Raw genomic sequence first — 22,194 nt, forward strand, 5'->3', positions numbered from 1 at the left:
AAGTGTTGAGTTAGCTGTGAAAATTTTAGCTCTTACATGGTTCACATTCCAAGCAAGCAATATTAAAAACATTCTCTTGTTGTTGAATGTTAAGATGTTTACAACATATCATGAGTAGATTATATGAGATTTTGTTACCTCACAAGTTCTTTCCACAAGTGATGCATAATATATCTTGTATCATTCTTTTAGTCTTACAAGTAGAAATACATATGCAATTATGAAATTTAAGGCACAAAAAAGAAATTTTATAACTTTTAAAAACTTGCGCTTATATATCCATGCATCAAAGTGTATGTGACGTACTTTCCAAATTCAAATTTATTTGGAAGTACATATCCTATTTTTACTAGGTTCCACTATCACTAGATTGCATGAATGTTGCCATTCTAACTTTTCTATAAGTCCAATGAGATGTAATTAAAATGTGGAAGTCGGGTAGTAAAAAAATCCTTCAGTGTCGCTTTTATTTCTTATTTATTAAATGTGGCTCTTCTTTCGGTGGTAAGACCATCAAGCAAACAACACACTTTGATAGCAATTAAATGGTGTGGTGCACCCAAAAAAGAGAAATCAATGTGTGAAAAAAGAAAACTAATAAACTATAATCAAAATCGGGTCCTTGAATCAAATGATAGATCTAAAATTTCACGAGCTACTTCTATAACATATATAATCAAGTTTTACAAGTAAATTTTTAAGCAAAAAACATACATATTATCATATTCTCTATCACATGATTAAGATAATAAAAATAATAACTGATTTTTATTGTTGTTTTGCAGCAATGGGCTAAGTCCATGCCCTGCAACTTCCCCTTAAGATCTCCACCGCTCTCTCATTTACCATGTTAAGGCAAGAAAGTCACTCTTCTTAAGGGGAAATGGGAAATCCAACACTCTTCCTTCTATTCAAATGGAGAATTAAAAAGATTGTCATGAGAAATCCCTACTCTCTATCCTCTAATATTCACTTATTGTCTCCTTCAATTTTTTCTGAAAAAATAGTGTCGGTTGATCATATAGTTTGATTCGTTTACATAAACTCATATCAGATAATCTTGTTGATATGATCACTTGATTAAATTAATTTAAAAAACTATTTTGCACATGATTATTTCGCACATTAAATTTATTCAAATTTTGAACTAATATAATCTAGGCAATTTTGAATTATCAATTAGGTAGAGAATGATGTTAATCATACAAAAAATATATATATTGTACACTACAAATAATTTAGATTTAGAATTCCTTTAATGAAAATTGATCATTCATATACTTACACCGAGCTAGTATCATCCGTCATTACAATAAATATCACATATTATGATCCTTAGATTAATATTCATTATTTGTTATATATCCTTACCCATCACAAATATTATCAAAACAAGCTTGCTTGGTCATATGAGTATTTATCTTTATTCATTTTTCCTAGGTGTCATTTTTTTTAACTATATTCATTTTACATATTTTCGACATTTTTTTAAAATATCAACACCCATTATTAATGTCTCCACCTAACACCTCAGACACGACCACCCGCCGCCTCCAACTGCCAATAGCCATCGACCACCAACATCATTGCACAAATACTCATTGGTCACCAGCTCGAGGCACCATCACACACATCAATTTATTCAAAACTACCTTATATATATTTATATCACCCACCCTCCCGCCCCGCCCGTACAAGCCTTTATTTTTAAAAGCAGAGAAAAATTCATAATTAAATGACTTCAAAAAAATATTTTTTTAAGATTTTTTTCTTTTTTTTTTTGTGAAAGTTGAGGCTTAATAACAACCCTACTAAAAAATAGTGATTAATAATTAAAATGTCCTTTTAACTTAAATCTCTCATTTAAATAACTATTCCATTTCATAATAAAACCTTACAATCATCAGAAAAATCAGATGGCCATAAAAACACCTTCACTACTTTGAAGCATTAAGACATTGCAACATTCTGAAACGATACCATCATTATGACCACAGGATCCAAGAGAATCAGCACCTCCTTTTCCCATCTGCATTTAACCTTACAAAATTTACAAATTACAATATTCTGATACATGCAATATCAGACATTATTCATTTTTTTTTTTCCTGGAGCTCAAACTTCTCACATCTTGTCAAATGAAGCATACTTCCAAGCTTTCAATAGGCAGCAACACGACCCGATTCGCAACCCGGTATCTTCGATGCATCGATATCAGCCCACACTTCGTTAATCCGACCGACGAAATGAAAAGGAGAATTATACTGAGCAATGGAATATGAGTTTTTGTCAAAAGAATCAGTGGAGTTGGCCCAGGGTGACTTCCTCAAGCTAACGGCTAGTTTCTCAGCTTCCTTCACAATATTGTTATCACGGGCAAATCCAGAGAACTGCCTGATTGCAACACAGCGAGTGGGCCAATGCACAGGGTGGAGGTTCAATTCTGGGAGAGGAATGGGAGGGTAAGCGTGGAATTTGGAGGGAAGATAGAATCTGATAGAGTAGGCTGAGGAATGCAGGGGCCCTGCATCCGGAACAATACTGGTTAATACAGGGGTGGTCATTCTGATTCTCGAGGAATTCAAATTGGCTCCTTGAATGTACTGAAATAATCTGAAACATGGATTGTGTTAATGATTTAGCATATGCATGAAAACTGTTTATGAACAAAGATATTTAATAAGAGGATAATCCTTCACCACAGAAGAAAAAAAACTGTCTTTTTAAGGGTTGTTTAGTAACAAATTTAATAAATTCTGTAAATCTGGATTTGCTAAATCGTGCTGACACCAAGAGTTGGTAAATCCTGAATTTAAGACAAAACTGAGAAAATTTTGAGAAGAAACTAAATTTACTAAATCCAAAATTTAAAAGTTAAGACCTGTTTTTTTGTCTAGCAAAATTTAAGTTAAATTCAATATAGATATGTTACTAGATAAACTTCTTAGAGCATATTCAGAAATTGTTCTTGTACGATAGACAAGCAGATCAACAGCTGCACTGCACAGGTTTAGCGAGGGCTAAGCCAAGCAACTCAAATGGATTGAGAGAGAGAGAGAGAGAGAGAAAGCGCTAGCCATGATTAATCACAAAGAGAGAGAATACAAGCCATATCTTTATTCCAATAACAAATCATCATTATTTACATGATATATAAATAGTAGCGATAAGTTGAAAGAAAATATAATCCTAATAACTTTGAGATGAAGGCAAATGTGTCCAAAATGATGAAATGATATGTGTGCCCTTAAAAATTGATAAACGACAAAAAGAGATAGATGTCTTAAAACAAAACGTAAGTGTTGACATTAACATCCATAACCATGAGAAAGACAAATTAACTAATTAAATATGACTAAACTAACAAGGGCAACAGCTCATGACTCTTCGTAGAATATACACGTTGTGTATGACAACACAATTTTCACAAAAACTTAGCCTCTTGCAAATACGTTGGTAACTTTAGAGAGGTTTTAGAAATATCACATTCACTGAAATAGAAATTATATATTTGTATTGTAGAACTGAATACCAGCATTTGAAATGCCCAAGAAGGTTGCCATTATAAACCATAATACACTAAAAATCAGTAATAAAGATATTAGAAAGAAAGCTGGGAATAGAGTAAATAAGCCTCAGGAAAATAGAGAAAGAGTAAAAGTTCGTTGAAGCTATTTAATTTTAGGGTTTTCAAGGAAAATAGAGAAGTAGAAAGGAACCATAATAAAGAAGAATGCTTGCCAAAGACAACAAACCGTTCCCACAAATAAGGTATTGTTGCAGTCCGTCTGTAACGCAAATGAAATAGTAATTCAACATATAATCAGAATGTTGAGATCAAGGATGAGTTGACAAAGGAACTGCTAATGAAGATATGAATAGAATCTACCTGCATGATAATAGGCAAACTACAAGCAAAGCATCAACAATATCATTTGTAGCATTTCCATTGTACAAAGTCAAATCTATCACATTGAATATTATTAGATAGATTCCAGCGTTCATTGAAAGATTAAAGATCAATCACACTATATTTTAGAAGTTTGCTTTTTGAGAGTTTGAGTCGGAAATCTCTCAGGCCTCATTCTTGGAAAAATCAAATCTCCTTAGATTTTAACAAACCTCACATGTGAATGAATCCACAATGCATGGACGCACACATTAATCATGCAAGTATATATGTCAATAAAAAAATATACAGATTTTTAAGTCCGCGTTATCAACCACACGAGGAACTTGTTACTTCTCAAATTATATTAAGCATTGAATTACTAATTTTAATTTAATTCAAAAGATTTAAGATTTTTGAAAAGTTTTCTATAGCTCCTAAATTTTAAAGTGAAAAATTAGAGGTTAGGAGTGTTGCTAATGTGAAAAACACTTCTTTGAATTGATTTATGTAAAAGTTTAAAGATCCCCCACTAGGTTCTTCCTAAAATAGTTCACAATCAAGGACAAGTACTTATTTTCTTCCGAGATATAATAAGCAATGAAATCTCATATTATGATCCTTAAACTTGTAAGGACTAACAGTATTCCCAATTCCTTTATGTGATTGCAAACATCTATTGACAATATTGCTATTTCACTAAATGTTTGTGTTTTAACTTAATTGTTTCACAAGTCTTCTTCTGATTGTGTTAGACTATAGCATCTTTTAACAGATCAAATAACCAATGAAGATTTGAAGGTTAAAACATCAACTTAACCATGCCATTACTCAGAAATCTAACATGAATTCACAATTAACCTTCCGCAACCAACTCAAAAAAGAAATTACTCTAGTCCCACATCATGAGTGAAGAGAGAGCATTCAATTCCATTGAAAATAAAAGACAATTTACAAATGAAGAAGAAATAAAAAAAAACAAAGTAAATCTTCATGCTCCAAGCAATTCTTCCTTCTCAATTTGCTCCACTTGTTTTACTCTCAAATTTCACTCACTACAGAAGCACAAACCTCACAACACTCCTAAAAATAACCTCCATAGCCTAAGAAGGATACAAAAGTGTCTTCATATCTTAAGAATGTCTCCAACATCCCTCTTTGCCGCCTGAAACTTCACTTATAAAGAAAGTATCCCTCCATGTCAGCATCAGTTGGAAACAGCCCAATGTCGTCTATAGGTGCCGGGGCGCCACGATGTGGCGCCACAATGCTCAAATGGGGAGCCCAGGCATTACATCTGGGCTCAGCTTCTGAAATGCAGCGACATTGCTTCTGAGCACTAGAGCATTGCTATTCTAAGATCTACGACGTTAAAAGCTCGGCTCTGCGGTTTTACTCCTAAGGTGTGGTGCTGAAATCATTAAATTTGGGCATTGGAGTCTATACCGCGAGCATTGTGGTGCTATATTAGTGGAGTTGGGGCACTTGTTTCGGGCGCCTCAGTGTCTTGCCTAGGGTTTTTTCCATAAATGCTCCATATAGGGCACTGTGATGCTGCTCCTCCGGCACTATGGCACTATTAATCTGGCGTCATGGCGCTACTATTGCAAAATTGAGGCCCTAGATTACCAATTTGCATTTCTTTTCCAAAAGTTATCATGCCTGTATATTGCACAAATACACAAAATACACCACAAAAAAACATAAAAAAGAACAAAAATATAAGAAAAATCACACTTAACTACACCACCTTGCATACTTATCAAATTCCCCCACTTACACCTCACTTGTCCTCAAGTAATCTTTTATCCAAATTTATATCCTCAAGGATCTTGGTATCCATTATATTATGGTATAATGCTCCTAAAATAAAATAACGAGTATATAACAAAATTGCATATATATTATTCAAGTCTTGAATTAATATTAACCAATAATATCTTAATACTATTTATATTAATATTCTTTTAATATAATACAACTTAGTGTTTCAAGTGTATTATTGACTAAAATAAGTTTGATTAACAAGTGCATAGAAACATTAGCATTTATCAATCAAACAATCTTATTTTATACATTCTCATTCTAAATATAATACTCTCACTTTCAATTCAAGAAGCTTTTGAAAATTTAAGTTAAAAAGGAATAGTGATACCAATTTTTAATTTTTTGATTAACCTCAAGCTTCTCTTCATATATTTATATATTTTTTTCTTTTAATTATTTGAATTTTTTATTTTTAACATTAGTTCGCTCAGTGCTTGTTCCTTTTTTTGTTACTTGAGGATCACTATTTTTAGATGAGCATGTCTAATAATTTTGAAAACCAATTTTCCAATTACTTAAAAGAGCAATCGCTTTCCAATCTTCATGTCAAGTATCATAAGTTAAAAGAAAATAATCTTTATTAAATTATTTAAAATGAAAATTGTTAAGTTTTATAACATTTCTTTAACTAAATTTACAATGGGTGTCAACCGGTCTGGGAAGACCGATCGAGCATAAGTGGTCCCGATCGGTTTGGGACAACCAATCGAGACACAAGTGACACGAAATAAGACAAATGACCACATGCAATAGTGAGCCACGCTCGTATTAATGACCACTTCCAAGAAAGCCTAGGGTTGGATGTGTGGGTGACCGCCATGTTTTTCTACAACGCACCTAGTGGTGTAAAATATGATAATGTTTTTTAATTTTAGATTTTTCCATAAGTACCACACACACTAGGTTTTTGTTTATGCAAATGCACATATCGTTCAAGTAATATAGGGCTCTAATAGAGTTCTGATTATCAGCCCCACAAGGAAAAAAGTTAATTTCCACAACATAAGTAAAAGTTTTAGTCTACTAAAAACTAATTCTTAGCCTGAAAATGAGTTTGGTATAAGTTTAGCATATTTAATTCTACTGAATTAATTTTATCTCTAAATTTAATTAAAAAGCAATGTCACAAGGTAAAATGGAAGTAGAAGAGTTCAAACTATGCTGAAGTCTCTCTTCTTGCAATGAAAATACTAATAAGTGTAGGAATCAAATGCTTAGAAATTTAATTGAAATCATGTGACAAATAGGAGCAAACCTAATCTTTACCCTTTTCCAAGTGTATAAAGATCATTGGTTAACCTGTTCTAGTCTGTCACCCTAGATTACCCACTAGTGCCCTCAATGTGGGTAACCTAGATTTAAGTTCCTAAACCCTAGATCAAATTGATTAAGATTCTAGCTTGTCACTCTAAAATCATTAATTTACATCAGTTAAAATCTATTTCCCTATCTATTTGCAATCACCCCAAGTTTACTTTTTCAAAATTCTAAAAGTTCGTGTGGTAATTACTAATTGAGGAAAAGCATAGCCCTCCCGAGTCATTACATTTTCACAATATGTTTTAACATATGAATTGACCAAATTGCATAAGTAAATTAAGCATGAAGTAATATACCATCACAATATTGCAAATCTAAATCCTACACATGATTACACTTCATTACAAGGAGAAACAAATGAAGAATTACTCATATTTCAAGAAGAAAACAAACCAAGAAGAAAACAAACCAACACATAAGAAGAAAACAAACCAACACATTGATTTATAAGACATGCAAGTCTTACACAATAAAACTTAACTGAATACAAATCAAAGTGCAAAGAAAGCTTATCTCCTTTACTGAAATATGAAATAAACTTCACTCCAAGAAAATCTCCAAGATCTTCTAGCACTTGTTACACCATTCCTTACAGAATTCACACAACACTCAAGAGAAAAGGGCAGAAAAGTCCATTATGTTCAAGTATTTAAGATACACTATTAAAGAAGTGACAAAAGTTGTACTTGGAGAATCAGAAGAAAAAGTTTCTAAAGATAAAAATTGTTGGTGGCGAAATAATAATGTGCAATAAATGATAAATTATAAGAAGTTATGTTATAAAAATTAATTTAAATGCAAAAGCTTACAGAGCTGAGAAAAATATCAAACGACCCGTAGGGAGTCTAAGAAAACAATCTGTGACGATAGAAATTTCGCTTTTAGTGATCTTTATAATATATCATATACTAATGAGAAAAATATATGTATAAATTAATCAAACAAAGAAAAAAGAAAAGTGAGGATTTAACACAAGTGTATTAAAGATGAAAATCAAAAAGTACTTTACGTAGAAAAAGATATTCAAAATAGATTGGTGAGTTATTTTGATAAACTTTTTTGATGAAGTTTCGGAAAATATGATCAACCTTAGTGATCTTAATATCATTAATAATAATAAAATATTTCATTTTTATCATCACATTAGTAAAAAGAAGTTGATGAGACTTTAAAGAAAGCCAAATGGGGAAAGTCTCTAGGACCTGATGATATTCCAATTGAAATGTAGAAATATTTAAAAGATTTGGGAGTTACTTGGCTTACTAAATAATTAATATTATTTAAAAAACTAAAAAGATACCTGAGGAGTGGAAGAAGAGTATTTTGGTCTCCATTTTTAAGAATAAAGCGGATGCACAAGACTGTGCAAATTACAGAGGAATTAAGTTGATATGTCATACTCTAAAATTATGGGAGAAGGTAATTGAACATAGGTTAAGATGTGATACAAAGATTTCTCATAATCAATTTAGATTTATGTCGGGCAGGTCTATTATGGAAGTTATATATTGAAAGGTTTGATGGACAAGTTCAGAGATACTAAGGAGAATCTACATATGATTTTTATATGATTTTTATTAATTTAGAAAAAGCTTAAGATAAGGTTCCAAGAGATATCCTTTAAAGAGTTCTTGAGAAGAAATGTGTTGATATGACTTATATTCAAGTCATTAAAGATATATATATATATATATATAAGACTTGTTACTTGTGTTCGAACAAAAGGAGGATTGACCAAATATTTCCTATTTTTTTTGGTTTACATCAAGGATCTTCTTTAAGCCCAAATCCTTTTGCTTAGTTATGGATGGTCTTACTGGAAACTTACAAAAGGATGTACCTTAGTGAATGCTTTTTGTCGATGATATCCTTCTCGTGGATAAGACGAGAAAAAGCTCAGAAAAAACATGAATTATGGATGTCTACCTCGGAGTTTAAAGGCCTTCATTTGAGTAGAACTAAAACCGAATACAGGAAATATAATTTTAGTAGCAGTAGCTCTAGCGACAGAAATGTAACTATGAGTGATCAAATTATTAAAAGGTGTGTACACTTTAGATATCCCAAGTCTATTGTTCAAAGTGATGGTGATATTGATGAGGATGTTATTAGTAGAATTCAAGTTGGTTGGTTGAAGTGGAGGAATGCTTCAAGGCTATTGTATGATAGAATAGTACAGCTGAGACTGAAAGAAAAATTTTATAAGATAGTGGTGAGAGTTGCAATGATCTATGGCGCTGAATGTTAGCCTTTAAAAGAGAAGCATAAAACTAAGTTAAGTGTTGCCGAGATGAGAATGATTAGGTGGATGAGTGGCTTTACACTTAGAGACAAAATGCGAAATGAATATATCCGTGATAGGGTTGGTGTAGCTCCAGTGAAAAATAAAATTAGAGAGAGTCGTCTTAGATAGTTTGGTCATATTAAATGTCGACCATCTGATGATCCGATTAAAATAGTAGATGTTTTAGATTCGAATTATGTTAAGAAACGCAGAGGTAGACCTAGGAAGACTTGGGCATGTTGTATAAAAAATGATCTTAAACTTGTAGAATTAAATGAAAATATAACACTAAATAGGACGCAGTGGAGAAAAAGGATTCATGAACCCCACTTAGTGGGATGAAGGTTTTGTTGTTCTTGTTGTCATTGTTGTATGTTCAAGTATTTAAGAATTCTAATGTTAAAAGATCTATTAATTTTAGTAAATGGTTAATTATTATCGAGTTAAAATTATATTCATTGATTTAATAACTTTTATATCACTTAAATTAGTTTACTATATTATTTAATTAATAGTTAAGCATAATTTAATACTATCTTTTTACAAGTTATAAAATTAAATAATAATAATAATAATAATTACTCAATTACAAGTATCACAATCAACTATAAGTTCTACAAAAAAAAAAAAGAATTTCAACTAAAGCCCTGCCACAAACTTATTTCACAACACATCAAAATATAAGAAGTACAATAAGAATAATAAGTATTGCAAATAAATATGATACAATAATATACTAGAACAGAAAAATATTGAAACATAACACATGCAAACTGAAAATGATAACATTTACCATGAAAACATAAACAATGAATACAAGAAAGTAAATGCACCTAAATGAAAAATAGTCACAATAAGAACTAAAAACATAACCACAAAATACACATAGACAAATACAACTCATTCATCCTCCTCGTCAACCTCATCATCGTCACCTTCTTCCTCCTCCATAGGCTGAGCTGGGGCAATGTAATGGCGTTACTCAGGAGCAATAGAAAACTAGATAGCGTCAGGACCAACGTTCAGCTGACAAAGCTATTCACCAGAGCTGAGTTGAAACCAGCCTAGTGAGCAAACTTCTGCTGGCATTGATCCATATAGCATTCGAACTTCTAACCCATCTACACCTGCCAGCTCTGCATATCTAAAACAAATCCACTAACCTGACTTAACTCATCAGCAAGATGGCCTAGCACTAGAAGAAAGACTGGAGAAGGTCTAACCAAACTCAGATTTAGAACCTTTATAAGATGTAATTGTTTGCCTACTCATAGCATGATTAGGGAACAACTGCTCAGAACTTTCCCCGAAGACACCCGCTATGGAACATGAGACATAGATAGTGTATGGGTGGCCTAATCTTATGGTGGATCCCTCATCGATAATGAGAATAATATAAGAGTTAATCACATTCCTTATTTCAGCGGATCTCCCTTTCTGAATAAAAAATTTATGAACGATCCTATCTTTTTTCACCTCGCTAATATTTGTATTTGACATAAATTTTGCAGATATGAAATAATGCTAAGCTTTAGATTCTTTATTCATAATGTTGTTGTTGCGAGATTTAGATATACCAGTTGATGAGGTATATATATAAATCAAACAGGAGAACGATCGACGAAGTGAAAAATAAAACGAGAAAAATCACAGCAGAAAAGAAAACACAGCGGAACACACAGATTTATGTGGTTCGGCAAATTGCCTACGTCAACGGAGTTGCAGAGGATTCTACTACTTGAGGAAATTTACACCAGTTTAACACCTCGACTTACAAGAAGAATCTCTCACTCTTCGTTGCTCTCTCTCTTCTTCTCTCTCTGTTCTTCTCTCTCTACATCGAGATACACCGAAGAAGACAAACTTATAAGAGAAATAAACTCAATTTCTCTTCTGCCACAAGCTACCAAGAAGAAGCCTAGGGAGAACAACCTTCTTCTTCTTCATTCTGCCGCAAGGAACTGCTCCTCCTTGCACTTCTCTTCCTCTGCCCCGAGGAAACCTTCCTCTATCCCGAGGAAACCGAAGAACTCAAAGCGTGACTTCGAAACCCAAGGAGAGGAGAGTCATTCGAAGCTTTTATCACGAATAGGAGGGAGCAGAGAGATGCTTCATTTCACAAAAAAAGAAGGCGGGAGTGGTTATTTGTGAAGAGATGTGACTCTCCAAAGTAAAGTCCAAAGTAAAGTAACCGCCCCCAAACATAGTGGACCGAGCTCCACCGTTTCTAACACCTGACAGAGACAAAAATTGATGATTTTACCCTACTTAATTTTCGAATCAAAGAAATTAATGATTTCATTGTAGTCAGGCTCAAAGTAACGAAGTGGGAGCATTCATTCATATGGATGTGAGCTAATACAATGATAGCATTGATAGAAGAGGGATAAGAAAAATATATTTTCCCCAAACAAAAAGCTTGTTCTTAGAGTTGGCAAAGAACTTTCAAATAATAGAAACTAGTGCAGACCTAGCTTCATAGTAAAAATTCCACCAACCACCCTAAACAATCATACTCTCAACCCTTACCCCAAGATTGAAGAACCCCGTCAAAAATTAGCTTCTTGAACAATAAAATATCATTGTGTCAAGCAGCTACCTCGGCGCTAATAAATAGTGTAGAATTGAAAGAAACAAGGCATTTTGTGTTGTTTCTAGGACTACAACAAAAGAAGAGAGAAGAAAGTAAATTGCAAGGTTGTGAAAACCGGACTGGACATCAAACTGGAAGAAGAAAAAGTTCAAGGTTCAATAATTCAACCGGGATTGAATCGGATGACGAAATAAATATTTAAACTATTTTAATGTAATTTAAAAAATAAAATAATGATATATTAATACTATTTTTATTGATTTAACAGATAATATTTTAAATTAAGATAATAATTTTGAATATTTTGATCATTATTCTAAAAAAAGTTTAAGGCATGATATTTTCTACTTTTAATTTAAATATCTTATTTATGGCCATTCGATCAAAATAAAAAATGCTAAAATTAGACTATACTTAAATCAACCAGCTCTTTTGAAATCCGGCCGATTCATCGGTTCAACCTTGGTTTTAGCCGATTCAATCTTGATTTTATGTAGAATCGAGCCTAAGCTTGGACCAAATTGGCTGAATGACTGGTACATGGTTGAACAGGTCGAATCGACCAGTCCGTTCCGATTTTTTAAACCATGGAAAATTTTAAGAAATGAAGGAAATTAAAGCACCAGATAGCCTAAGCACAAAAAAACCAAGCCCGAGAATATTTGGATGGTGAGGAAAATAAAAGGATATGAGTCTCTATATAAAAAAAAATGATGAGTATCGAGACACTAAGGAGGATAAAAGAGAAATATTCTGGCATCGGGGCATCCTGAGTGAGTGTTGGACACCTTAGGCTAGAAAGTATACAACAACAATAACAACAACAACAACAACAACAACAAAGCCTTAATCCCATTACGCGGGGTCGGCTACAGGAATCCTTTTTCTCCATTGCGTCCTATTTAGTGTCATATTTTCATTTAGTTCTAATAAATTAAGTTGATTTTTTATACAATAAGCTCGAGTCTTCATAGGTTTACCTCTGTCTTTCTTAACATAAGTCGAATCTAAAATATCTACTCTCCTAATCGGATCATCAGATGGTCGACGATTAATGTGACAAAACCATCTAAGACGACTCTCTCTAATTTTGTCTGTCACTGGAGCTACACCAACCCTATCACAGATATATTCATTTCGCATTATGTATCAAGTGTAAAGCCACTCATCCACCTAATCATTATCATCTCAGCAACACTTAACTTAGTATTATGCTTCTCTTTTAAAGGCAACATTCAACGCCATAGAGCATTGCAGATCTCACCACTATCTTCTAAAATTTTCATTTCAATCTAAGTGATACTTTTCTATCACACAAAAGGCCCAAAGCATTCCTCCAATTCAACCAACCAACTTGAATTCTACTATTAACATCCCCATCAACAACACCATCGCTTTGAACAATAGACCCGAGATATCTAAATCGTTCACACTTTTTAATAATTTGATTACCCAAAATTACACTTCTGTCACTAGAGCTACTACTACTAAAATTACATTCCATGTATTCAGTTTTAGTTCTACTCAAATTCCAATATAGACCTCCATAAATCAAGTTTTCCTTGGGCTTTTTCTCTTGTCTTATGCATGAGAAGGATATCATCAGCAAAAAGCATACACCAAGGTACATTCTCCTATAAATGTCCATGTACGAGTGCTATAATGTTGGGAAAGGGTACCTTAGCGTCCATCTCTCGTGAAGGCTCGAGTTGAAGTTTAAGGTATGGGCATTGCGGCGTTCAATCGGTAAAAAAAAAAGGTGGTCGACGAGTCTCCCTAAATTTCCATACCGAAACATCAATTCGATCCATAAAGCGTTATGGTGCTAGAGAAAGGCATTGCAGTACTGCTTCGAATTTCTGATGGTTAAGTGAAGACACATACCGGAATGTTGCCAGGTGGCACATCTCTATGCATGTGGCACTGGTCAAAGGAGGTCAATGGCACGTGCCACGTGGCATAATGAAAATGATTTTCATAATAGAGAGTCAAGAAGAGCATTGTGATGTTATCAACCTAATGCAGGGAAGCTGTGTGGATAGAAGTACAGTGCTAGAAACTCAACACAGTGATGCATCAGTGATATTTTACAAAAGGTGTTTAAAAAATTCTTAAGTCCCCCATATCACACACACGTTCAGGAAAGCTATTACATAAGCACACACAATAAGATAACACTTGAGTTATCTCCAAGAAACACTTAATTTATTGTTTTCAGCCCGACAATGCCAGATAAAGTGGGATGACTCAATATTTTCTCTAAGATATTCTCTATGCCCTCTTAGATAAGGCTTTAGTTTATGGCCATTAACTTTAAAAGTATGGTTGGTCATTCTATCATTTATATCAACAACTCTAAGGGGATAACTTTAATTGCAATAAATGAGCTTGAATACATGTACTTAAGCTTCTCAGGCAATAATTTCAGTCGTAAATTAAGTAATAAAACCTCATGTTCAGAGAAAATTTGCATCTTCACAAATTTTTTATGATGTTATTTCTACATATGCTCTTCATAAATCTTAGAACTTTCATAAACTTGCATTCAAATATTTTTATTTCATTTAACCGCAGTAATTTTTCTTTGTCCAATCCTTTAAATTATAATTAAATTCTTTAGCCGCCCATGTCATTTCTTTACATGTTTTTTATAAATGTTAACATTTTCATAAGCTTGCATCCTATTTTTTTTAAATCATTTAACTGTAACAAATTTTTCTCTACCGAATCCTTTAGATTATAATTTAATTCCTTACCTGTCCAATAAACCTCAATTCTAATTCTACAGGTAACTAATAAGTTTTCCTAAAAATCAACCTATAACGAGACATTTTTACAAAAATTTTATAAGGAGTCCTATAAGCTCACAGTGCATCATCCAAACTAAGTGATCAATCCTTCCTCAAGGGTTAACTATTTTCTCTAAGATTCTATTAATTTCGTTATTTGAAACTTCAGCTAAACTAGGTTTTATCCCATATTCTCTGAACATCATGAATAATAATTCTGAGTGTTTCAAATCTACAAAACATAAATTTCTTTAAAAACTTTTTAACAACTTGCGAACTTAGGTAGAATCACTTCCTCAATCTATTTTAAGACAGTCTACTATAATCAAATATATTGATTTCCTAGTGATGATACACGATGAAATCTATCTCTCATATATCAAATATCTTTACCTCTAAAATATAATTTAAGGGCATTTTATTTCTCTTATAAATATTACATGCCTTCTTAAATTTAACACATTTTTTTATACATTCATTAACATCTTTAAAATGAAAGACCAAAACAATCATGATTCCAAAGTCTTAAAAACGATTCTAAAACATCAAAAATGTCATCTAAATTATGAATCATAACATTGTCTAATGATACTATCTTCCTCTCTTCTAAGGGATCACACCTCCAAATAATCTACTTTTTATATTTTCTAAAGAGAAGATTCATCCCAAAAATAAATTTGCCATCAACGATAAACTTGTTCCTTCTATTATATGATGAGTCATAATGAATAATATCACTCACAATATAATTGACTTATATGAACATACCAATGAATATAGCTCGTCCAATCACTGTAAGCAACTGCTCGTTAGAGAAACTTTCATTGATATCGCAACGTCAAATCTCAGAGTTTTCCTTATTCAAAACTAGACAAATGGTCAGCTGCTCACTTTTAATATTTTTTTTGTCATAAACATCCGGATCAAATTCTTATAACAGATAGATTCATTTGATCAAACTAGACTTAACATCCGTCTTAATTATTAGATATTTGATCACAAAATGATCTATATAATTCTTAACTCTTATACCAATTAAATAAGGTATATATTTATTAAATGCAAATACTATAGTCGGCAATTCCTTTCAATGATAGTATTATATTTGTGCATTATTAAGAATTCGACTAACATGGTAAATGACATGAAAAGTTGTCTCATTTATCTGAGGACAACTGCTATAACATAATCACTCACATGACACATTAGTTTAAATGATAATGTCAATCAAGAGCTATAATGACTGGTGTGTAATTAGATTTTTACTTGAGAAGAACAAAGATTCAAAGTACTTGCTATCAAAATAAAAATGAACTTTCTCCAATAAGTGACATACAAATTTATTGATTTTAGAGAAATTTTTAATACGCCTTCCATAAAATCAACATGCCCTAAAAAACTTTTAATCTCTCAAATAGTATAGATAGGGACAAATTTTTTATAGTCTGACCTATATACCTTTCTCAAAGATTTTATGTCATAAAATAATACCCTTAGTGACAATAAAATAATACTTCTCGTAGTTTAGCACAAAATTTATCTCCTCATATCTTTGTAAAGCCCTTACAAGATGTTCAAGACATCTAACCATTTAATAGGACAAATGATTCAGACATCTAACCATTTAATGATATTCTTCTTCACAATCCCTTTCATTATTAGGTCGAGTCTTCTTTAAGGGTCTCCTTTTGGTTGATGACCATCTTCTATTAAAACTATGTATAAATAATGAATAGATTATTCTTTTAATATCAACTATGATCCAAGTTTTTGAAAATTTCTCAAATTTTTTATTAACTTTGTCTTGTACATCCTTTAATTCAACAAAAATAATTATGAAAAAAATTAAAGATTATCCTAAAAATGCATATTTTAGGTATTTAGGAAAAGTTTTAAGTTCAAGTTTAGGGGTCTCAACTATAAAAGATTATAATTTTTTTGCATTAATTGAGATGTATGGAGGTTTTGCTGTTGTTGTGGGATTAAGGCTTTGTTGTTGTTGTTGTTGTTGTTGTTGTAATTGAGATGTATAGAGGTTCAAAACTATCCCTAACCACACTAGGAATAACATTAAATGATAGAATTAATTCTTCCTTAGAATTTTCACTATTGTCCTCAATTAAGCTTTGTTTTATTAGTTTTAATACCAAAATTTCATTTAAAGGACTCTTAATATAACATCCACCAAGGCTACTCTAAAGCACTTATCACTAGGATCATGAGAAAACTTCATTGATTTTAATATATTAAAAGTTACTTCATGATCATTAAATCTCATAATAAGTTTTCATTTCTAAACATTAATCAATGCCCTTCCAGTGGCTAAGAAAGATCTACATAAAATGAAAAAGGATTTTTGTATATTCCTCCATGTGTAAAACAATGAAGGCTTTAAGAAAAATAAATTTATCAAACTTTACTAGGGCATCCTCGATAACACTATAAGATATGTTAATGAGCAATTGGGTAATTGAAGAAAAAGAGTGACAGGTTCAACCTCTCCAAATCCTAATCTTCTAAAGATAAACAAAGATATAAGATTGATGCAAGTACCTAAGTCACACGGTGCTTTACCAAAAAATGTATCTCCTATAATATAAGGGGATAGTAAAACAACACGGATCCTTAAATTTAGTAGAAGTTTTTTTTTTTCGTTGGATCGTACTACATTTACCCGTTAAGGCAACAATCTCATAATCACCTAGTTCGTATTTCTTATTAAGGACATCTTACGTGAATGTTACATAACTAGACATCTATTTTAAACTCAAGCAAATGGAATGTTGATTGTTAGCTTTCTATACTTCTAGAAACCTAGAGAACTATTGATCCAATTTATATTATTGATATCTTTGAGGGAAAGGGTGATCCCTCAAGTTCTTGGGGATTTTGATCTTAAGTTTGGTATATATTTTCACTAAATCTCTCAAACTCGGGCCTTTCTAAGTTAGTAATCTCCTCTTAACTCCCTCCCACTCTTAAGCTTAATGATTTTAGACTGCTCTTTCATCTTATCTTTTGGATTCGGTTCAACATTACTTGGTATTATACCTTGAAGACTAGTACTAAAAAAATGTATTAGTTTCCCTAATTGATTCTATATATTTTTTATTGTTGCAACTTGACTTTGCAATTTATTTTTCATTTATAACACTAATTTTCCTAATTAATTTTTTTTCTAATTGTGAATTGGAAGTGAAACCAAGAGGGTATGCGGGCCTCGGGTTTGCAAAATTATTTTTATGACCTAAAGAGTTTTGTTGGTTATTATCCTACAGAGTATATCCTATATTATTTGAGTTAAAACTCAAGTGATTCTTCCAGCTAAGATTTTAGGTATTAGAATAGGAGTTGTTGGGTAACGACATTTGTTGACTCCACAAATATAATACTAGGATTCCAACAGTCGATAATTTTTTATCAATCCTTTGATGACTTATAAGAAAATCATACAACAATAACAAATCTTTTTCCCACTAAGTGAGGTCGGCTACAAGAAATCTTTTTTCTCCATTTCCAAATGAGTGTCATATTTTAATAAATTAATATCATTTTTTATACAATAAGCCCAAGTCTTTCTAAGGTCTACCTCTGTCTTTCTTAACAGAAGTCAAATCTAAAACATCTACTCTCCTAACTGGATCATCAAATGGTCGACGTTTAATGTGACCAAACCATCTAAGATGACTCTCCCTAATTTTATTTGCAACTGGAGCTACACCAACCCTAACCAACCCTATCACGGATATAACACGGATATAATCATTTCGCATTTGGTCTCTAAGTGTAAAGCCACTCATCCACCTAAGCATTCTCATCTTGGCAACACTTAACTTAGTTTTATGCTTCTCTTTTAAAGGCCAACGTTCAACGTCATAAAAATCATACTTGAAAAAAAAAAGAATAGAAAATCAGACCAAAATAAAAAAAATGGAGAATAATAGGGTTGCTCGTCTTTTATTTACAATGTTCTTTCTCCAATGCTTAAGCAATGGACAATAATGTGGTTGCTCGTCTTCTATAGAAAAAATAAAGTTATTTAATATTAAATTTGAGAAAATGAAAACTGCAAAAATGGTATCAGAGTCTGACGATCAACATCAAAAATAACAAAACCTTTATCTCGCTAAGTGAGGTTGGCTACATCAATCCTTTTTCTCCATTGCGTCCTATTTAGAGTCATATTTTCATTTAATTCTAATAAATTAAGATCAAGTTTTATACAATATGCCCAAGTGTTCCTAGGTCTACTTCTGCCTTTCTTAACATAAGTCAAATAAAAAACATTTACTCTTCTAATCGAACCATCAAATGGTCGACATTTAATGTGACCAAACCATCTACCAAACCATCTAAGACGACAGACGACTATCTCTAATTTTGTTCGTCACTGGAGCTACACCAACCCTATCACGGATATATTCATTTCGCATTTTGTCTCTAAGTGTAAAGCCAATCATCCAACTAATTATTCTCATCTCGGCAACACTTAACTTAGTTTTATGCTTCTCTTTTAAAGGCCAACATTCAACACCATAGAGCATTGCAGGTCTCGCCACCATCTTATAAAGTTTTCCTCTAAGTCTAAGCGGTACTTTTATATCACACAATAGGCCCGAAGCATTCCTCCACTTCAACTAACCAACTTGAATTCTAATAATAACATCCCCATGAATATCACCATCACTTTTAACAATAGATCTGAGATATTTAAAGCGTTTACACATTTTAATAATTTGATCACCCATATTTACATTTTTGTCACTAGAGCTACTACTACTAAAATTACATTCCATGTATTCAATTTTAGTTCTACTCAAATGAAGGCCTTTAGACTCCAAAGTAGACCTCCATAATTCAAGTTTTTCTTGAGCTTTTTCTCTCGTCTTATCGACGAGAAGGATATCATCATCAAAAAGCATACACCAAGGTACATCCTCCTATAAGTGTCCAATAAGACCATATATAACTAAAGCAAAACGATATGGGCTTAAAGCCAATCCCTAATGTAAACCAACAGAAATAGGAAAATATTTGGTCAATCCTCCTGTTCAAACACAAGTAACAGTTTTTGTATGCATATCTTTAATGACTTGAATATAAGTCATATCAACACCTTTCTTCTCAAGAGCTCTTCAAAGGATAACTCTTGGAACTTTATCGTGAGCTTTTTCTAAATTAATTAAAATCATATGTAAGTCCTCCGTATTATCTCTGAACTTCTCCATCAAACCTCAATAAATGTATAGCTTCCATAGTAGACCTGCCCGACTTAAATCCAAATTGATTATGAGAAATCTTAGTAATACGTCTTAACCTATGTTCAATTACCCTCTCACATAACTTTAAAGTATGATACATGAACTTAATTCCTTTATAATTTGCACACTCTTGTGCATCCCCTTTAATTTTAAAAATTAGGACCAAAATACTCTTCCTCCACTCCTTAGGTAATACTTTTCCTCCACTCCTGCTCCACTCCTCAGGCATTTTTTTAGTTTTTAAAATAATATTAAAGAGTTTAGTAAGCCAAGAAACTCCCAAATTTCTTAAATATTTCCACAATTCAATTGGGATATCATCAGGTCCTACAGATTTTCCACCTTTAGTTTTCTTTAAAGTCTCCTCAATTTTTTTACTAATGTGCCGGTAAAAATGAAATATTTTATTATTATTAACAATATTAAGATTACTAAGGTCGATCATATTTTCTAAAAATTCATTAAAAAGTTTATCAAAATAACTCACCCACCTTTTTTTACTATCTTTTTTTATTACTATCTTTTTTTAAGAAAAACTCTTTTTTATTTTCATCTTTAATACACTTTATTTTAGTAAAATATTTACTTTTATTTTTTCTCTATTTGGCTAGTTTATACATATATTTTTATCCTTCCTTAGTATATAATTTATTATAAAGATCACTAAATGCAGAATTTTTAGCGTCACAGATTATTCTCTTAGGCTATTTACTGGCCATATGATATTTTTCCCAGTTCTCTAAATTTTTACGTTTAAACTAATTTTTATAACATATCTTCTTATATTTTATCTTTTCTTGCACATTATTATTCTACCACCAATTATTTTTATTTATAGAAACTTTTTCTTTTGATTCTCCAAGTAGAATTTTTGTCACTTGTTTAATAGTGTTTGCTACTTTATCCTACATAGAATTTTTATTTTCAATAACTTCCCAAATTTTGAAATCTTGAATTTTATTTATAAAATAATTTTATATGTCTTTTAGGTAACCACATCTATTTATAGAAACTTTTTCTTTTGATTCTCCAAGTAGAATTTTTGTCACTTGTTTAATAGTGTTTGCTACTTTATCCTACATAGAATTTTTATTTTCAATAACTTCCCAAATTTTGAAATCTTGAATTTTATTTATAAAATAATTTTATATGTCTTTTAGGTAACCACATCTAATTCTACGACGATGATTTCTAGTATTTTTTATTTTACAACTCATCTTAAAATCTAGAACTAATAATTGGGGTTTAATACTTAAATCCTCACTTGGAATGACCTTACAATCTTTACGCTCTCAACGATCTCTTCTTCTCATAAAAAATAATTAATTTTTATTTTATTAGATCCATTCTTATAAGTAATAATATGCTCATATCTTTTCTTGAATAAAATATTAGCAATAACAAAATCATAAGCTAAAGCAAAATCTAATACAACTCTATCTTCTTAAATAATCACTCCAAAGTCGTAGCTACCATGAATATTTCTAAAATCTTTTACCACTCTACCGACATGTCCATTTAAATCTCCTCCAATAAAAATTCTTTCTTCAAGTGGTATCATTTGTATTAAGTCTTCTACGTCATCCTAGAATCAATCTTTAGACCCTATATCTGAACCTACTTGAGAAGCACAAACACTTATAATATTAAAAATTTTAGTATCAATGATAATCTTAAGGGCTAAAATTCTATCTCCAACTCTATTAATTTTTACAACATTATCTTTCAAACTCTTATCTATAATTACACCTACACCATTTCTAGTGCGACTCTTACCAGAATACCAAAGTTTAAAACCTAAATTATCAATCTCCTTAGCCTTTTCTCCCACCCACTTAGTATCTTGAATACATAAGATATTAATTTTCCTATGAATCATAATATCAACTAATTCCATTAATTTACCATTGAGAGTGCCTATATTCCAAGATCCTATCCTAATATTAGTTTCATTAGTTTCATGGACTAACTTCTTTACCCGCATTCGCCCGTAATGTGGGAACCCTTGCTTATTTAACACTACACCCGGGCGCCGGTGTAGCGGCCCTTGCACACTTTTCACTGTATTCAGGCTATACAGCGCGTCGCTTCCAGGGGACGCCCTAGCACTTACACAATGATCAAAAGGATTCATGTCATGATTTTTTCGACAAGTTTTACGCTGGCTGTCGACTACCTAACGCAACCCTCCACTTTTCTCATCCGGGCTTGGGACCGGCAACGGCAGTGTT

General features: G+C 32.0%; 1 protein-coding gene across 1 annotated transcript in view; it reads right to left on the minus strand.

The window, feature by feature from the left end:
- Window positions 1–1,916: 1,916 nt before the first annotated feature.
- Window positions 1,917–22,194, minus strand: part of LOC110032554 (heme-binding protein 2-like) — a 31,838-nt gene continuing 11,560 nt past the window's right edge. The window contains exon 2 of the mRNA XM_020736215.1: window positions 1,917–2,613. Coding sequence (XP_020591874.1) covers window positions 2,160–2,613 — 454 coding nt within the window. The 3' untranslated portion in view covers window positions 1,917–2,159. The remainder of the gene's footprint in view (window positions 2,614–22,194) is intronic.

Source organism: Phalaenopsis equestris, unplaced genomic scaffold, assembly GCF_001263595.1.
Source record: "Phalaenopsis equestris unplaced genomic scaffold, ASM126359v1 Scaffold000971, whole genome shotgun sequence".
Classification (NCBI taxonomy): domain Eukaryota; kingdom Viridiplantae; phylum Streptophyta; class Magnoliopsida; order Asparagales; family Orchidaceae; genus Phalaenopsis; species Phalaenopsis equestris.